The 5,242-nt window shown below is 35.6% G+C and overlaps 1 protein-coding gene across 1 annotated transcript; it reads right to left on the bottom strand.

The window, feature by feature from the left end:
• Nucleotides 1–230: 230 nt before the first annotated feature.
• Nucleotides 231–4,724, bottom strand: LOC120087219 (Late embryogenesis abundant protein (LEA) family protein). The gene is made up of 3 exons (XM_039044132.2): nucleotides 4,122–4,724; nucleotides 3,480–3,699; nucleotides 231–621 (listed from the first exon to the last, which is right to left on the bottom strand). The coding sequence occupies exons 1-3, from the start codon at nucleotides 4,325–4,327 to the stop codon at nucleotides 406–408; spliced, it is 642 nt and encodes a 213-aa protein (XP_038900060.1). The 5' UTR covers nucleotides 4,328–4,724; the 3' UTR covers nucleotides 231–405.
• Nucleotides 4,725–5,242: the final 518 nt, after the last annotated feature.

The raw sequence follows: 5,242 nt of genomic DNA, 5'->3' as shown, positions 1-5,242 counted from the left end.
TTGAGGATTTGAACTTATAATTTCAATAAGATAAATATACATTAATTATAAATACCACTAAACTATACTCACATGACTCGGTCAATTAACTTGTAAGCATATTAGAATAACCAACGCTCAACTAGTAGACATGTAACATCAATCATGCAGAAATAAATAAGCAGATCAAAATCCCTTTGCAGCACAGAACAATAAACGGACAAAATTCCTCTGACATTAAACATAGACAGTGATATCAATAGAACATTTTTATTTCCTACTTTTTTCTTTATCAAACCATCCAAACAGGCAATTGTATTGTACTACAATAATATATGTCAGTCTAGCAGAGAGAGCACTGAGGCAATTGCTTAATGGATGTAAAATTACAGTCATACACTTAAAAGGGGAAGGACAATTTTTGAGTTACAGATTAATTTTACCTGCCAAATACCAGGAGTGCATTGCAAGACTACCAAATGCCAGGATATTAGCAAGAGATGATAAGCCATGAATCATCCCGAATTTCTTGTTCATTGCTGCAAGTTTTGGATTCACTTTTGCCACTTCTACATTTTTTGACCACCCAACTTCCTCGCCAATGTTACTTTCCCTCTCCACTTTGTGTCTTTGTTTCATCAGCTGAAGCAAACGAGATGGAGTTGAAATGTCTTATTGTAAATATATTGAGATATAAGAAGTTCAAAGCAAGTAATTAGGATGAATAGAGAGAGCTGTGACACTATCAAAGCTGACGAAGTACTGCAGTAGGATGGTGGAATGTTTTTAATGTTCATAGTAATTCTTTCTTAAGAAATACTATAATGTTTTTGTCATTGCACTGAATTTCCACATCTATTGCCTATTACTACAATTTAAGGGGGGTTAATACAAAAGGTGGAGAGCTCTTCTTTGTTTTGTTCTTTTTCTTTAACTTTATATTTCAGTTCTAACCTATAAAGTTAGCCTAGAATACCATTTTGAACTAAATTATTTAAATGCAAGATTTTTATTTTATCTTTCGAGTACATGGTTTTCCATTTTAAATTTTACTTCAAAATATCTTTAAAATGACGTGTTTAATACCATCATGTGATTTTTTTTATTATTATTATTATTATTCATTTGATGAATAAATTCCCCATATGAATGTCTGCCTCAAGACTATAATATAGTTCAGGAAATCTGAATGACTATCACCACGTCAGTCAATAACGAGATTAATTAAAGCGAGAGGGCTTAACTTCTAAAATTGACAGTAAAAAAGCCTACAACCATGTGGACTAGAAGCTCGTTGATTGAATTCTTTATGGATGAGGCTTTGAGGCAGATGGAGGAGAAGTTGGACAGCTTTCCATATTCAGTCCTTTAACTACTCCATCTTCTTCATTCACAAGCCAAAAGGATCTGAGTCTAGGTAGAGGGATAAGATGCGACGGTCTTCTTTCTTCCAAGAATGGGAACAAATATTAAATAACTATGGAGGGATTTAGAATGGTGGAGTTGTGCCTCTTTCCCATCTCCAATATGGGACTGCCACAAAATTTTCCTTTATGGGTTGGAATGACAGTATCATCAAGACTCTTTCCAGTTTCCACCTTTTGGAAAGCTTCGAGCCTTAAGATTAAGGAAAAAAGATCCCATTGCGCATATTAGCTCTATTGGTGGATTGTCCCTATTTCCTTCTGTTGACACCAATCCCTGTACATACAAGGTCTCAAAGCCTACTGCTGAGAAGGTTGAAGAGATCATGAAGGGCTTATGGGAGGGAGTCCACAAGCATGGAGGATATTACTCTGGAGATTTGTGCCGGTATGCAAAAGATGGGGGTGGGTTGAGGATAGTAATATGGTAAGGAAGATCCAAGCCTTCATGGATAAGTAAATTCAGTTACTCTGGAAGAGTACAACTTGATGACAAGATAATCACCAATTGCTTTGGGGTATGTTCTGATGGATGAGGCTCGAACCAAGCTTCTTTAGCCTCTCATCATAACCCTTGGAAGGCCATCACTTATGGTCTTCACAAGTTCTTACATTTTTGTACCTTATTTCAGCAAGCAAGAACATATCCAAGATTCCAAATTCAGGAGAATGTATAGGTTGGCTCCACTCTGATGTTGTGGGCCACTTCATAATCTTTCTAAGTATATTTCTTTTATGTTATGCTACTTTCACATGTCCCATCGTTAAAGATCAACCTTTATCTGTTGTGGATGATTGGGAGGGGTATGCTTCTAGTGGTATCGTTTTCTCTACACTTCAGCTCAGTATAGCTATGCTATTTATATGCTATTTCCTTAGCCCTAGTTTGCTAGCATGTCATCAAAGATGTAATTTAACAATTTCAAAACCTGGGAGTCTGGTGCCTAAACTTCCTGTTGTCAGAGATCTTGGATTACTGTACTAGTTTGACATGATAATGTTGTGTATAAAAACTGTGTTCATCTGATGAGAATTGTACATCAAAATAAAATTATAAAAGTTTTGTCATTTTTTTTTTCCAATGATGCTCCTTTCTACAGTAACTTCCATAACAGTTAACAAGCAAGTTTGCTAAAATAATATATCAGTTATTTTCCCATCACAAAGTAAATAATTATTATGTTATAAGAAATTAATCACACTTTAGGCTCAATCAGCATATTACACGTTTAAACTTGGCTCCTTGCAAAGCTAATGTTTTAGTCCACTTGTTGAGTATGTCAGCAGTTTTCATTTTCCCCTAGTACTTGCTAGGGCCAAAAGGCAAAAATATCAACAAATGTTAACATAATATTAGCACAGAGAAGGAAAGTCATTATTAACAAATGTATTATTGAAGCCTTAAAAGTAAATAATCATCAAGATTACCGTTTACCACCAATAGTAGGTAATTTGATTTCTTCAGTCTAAATTTGGACATCATAAGATTACAAAGCATCTTAGATTCAGAGAATTTCATAAAAAAAACAAAGGAATCCATGATGATTTAGCATTTTTTCGGTTAGAACTTAGAAGGCATCAAATTGAACCCAAACAAACAACGGCTGACTATTTAAGGAGAGTTTAGTTTCCCTAGAGTCCTAGACCATGGGAAGATTGTGCCATCCTATTTCTCATTCAGATTCAATATTCTAAAACAAAGTTTCTCATTTACTTCAAGAAAAGGTTCAAATGGGGTAACGAGAAATTATGAGAAGAATTTACAGCAACTAAATGAGGACTTTTGGACCCTATCCTCTTGTGAATTTAGGATTCAATCGTTAGTTTCATACATAAGCACCAAGTCTTATGAAACTAGAGTCGCAACTTTTGGCTGTTTTGATAAGACAAGTTCATGAGGTCATTTTCAAGGCATGGATTTTCCATTAAAACATAAAAGAAACCACGTGATACACGTTGTATCTAGAGGGTGAGAAGTGCACACAGAAAAAATATTACAACAAACATATCCACAGCATAATAATAATTACGTATATGTTGTCTGGGGAAAAGCATTCCAGAAATATGAGAAATTACCTCAATGGTCATGGGTGTGAAGACAAACAGGTTGGCCAAATTAAAAGCAAACGCCGATATCAAAAACCCAAGCTGGTACCTCTCAGAAGTTGCTGCAGACTTCCATGGATGAAGATAACCAAAAGCTGCAACAGATATGGCACAGCAAATCCCAACCATTGAGAAGTAGGCAGGGAACATCTTGCTTTGAAGATTCCCAAATTGGTGCCTCGGCAGATTCCTAAAATTGATATAGGATTAAAGTAATCACTACCCAATATGAAATATTACACTTCACTCGAAGATATTTCAGTCAGAACAGAAGTAAACATTAATCAGAAATTTAATCTTAAGATACCCGTTTCAATCACCCTAACTGTCGTCTATCCAATTGAAGTTAAGTTTTCAAAACTAATGTAAACTCCCATTAAATATCTTAAAATCATAACAACCATTGAAGATGTCTCTAATAATTATCTGAGACGTATCAAAGAATCTCCACTCAGCTGAATTGACGCGCAAGAAAAATAATTCAATCAGCTTGAAAGATGAATGCATCAAAAGCACAAAAACCAAATTCGCGTTTCCTAAAGTCTTCTTTACTTGTAATCAGAGCAAATAAGGAGTTTTCTTTCTACTGATAAATGGAAAAGGAGGGGTTACTTGAACATGATAATGCCGCCGATGAAGGTGACCCAGAGAGCGGCGCCCCAAGCGGTGGAGTAGCTGAGAAGATGGGCTAATTTGAGATACATGGAAAGCTTCGGCGCATTGAAGGTATTGGAGTTCGATCCGAATGTCTCCGGCGAAAATACTACTCCGATGGCGAGAAAAACCACCGCCGTTAGGAATCGGGTCAACCACGCCATCTCTCTCTCTCTCTCTCTCTCTCTCTCTCTTCAGCTGAGTTGAGAAGGAAATAGAAATTGAAGAAGAATTGAGAAATGGGCGAGAACTAGAAAGTAAGGTTATTAGTTCTTGGTTGGTAAGCCGATGCAAATTTTATTGTTTCATTATTATTTTTCCAAATTTGGACCAACTATTAAAGAAAAACTAGATTACAATTATTTTTATAACCCTTTCGTTTTTTTTTTATTTTGGGCAAAAATGAAGCCTACTCCATCTCAAATTCTTAAAATAATTTGCATATTTTGTAAGTAAATGAGTTTATTGATTTTTTTAAATAATATTATTTTAATTATTATTGACAAAAATAAGATTGTGGTGAAAGAATTAATAAAAATAGAGTAGTGAAATCATAGACCTGATACACGATTACTGAGCAAGCAGCTAAATCGTGGACCTCTTCCTTCTCATCACGTGAATCTGACACCCAAATTGCCACATACAACATTGACTACACAATCATGGACCCAGTCCACGACTCCTAGTACAAAGTAAGTGGTCCCAAATCCCTACCCTACGACTTCTCCCCCACTTTCTTCCCCATCTCTTCTACTTTCCCTTCTATCTCTCTCCCAGTCAGTCGTTCACCGTCCACAGACTACTCTCCGTCGTGCCCTCCATCGTGCATCGTTCTTACTGTAGCCGCTAACCATAGGTAACCTCTTTTTTTTTTTCAATATATGAGATTGTGCCTTGAATATTCATGGATCTAGTATTTTATTTAGTTATATGCATGAAAAACAACTTTAGAACTATTTTGGTTGAAAATTTGGAAGATCTAGTGTGTGAAGTTTGTTTTGTCTATGATGTGAATTGTTTTTTTTTCTCTCTCTCTTTTAGTTTAATATTATGAGTTGGACTAAATATTTGGGTTTTAG

This window comes from Benincasa hispida, chromosome 9, assembly GCF_027475165.1.
Source record: "Benincasa hispida cultivar pf3 chromosome 9, pf3_genome.v1.1, whole genome shotgun sequence".
NCBI classification, from domain to species: Eukaryota; Viridiplantae; Streptophyta; class Magnoliopsida; order Cucurbitales; family Cucurbitaceae; genus Benincasa; species Benincasa hispida.
The sequence above is the reverse complement of the archived record's forward strand: the minus strand, read 5'-3'. Positions and strand labels throughout refer to the sequence as shown.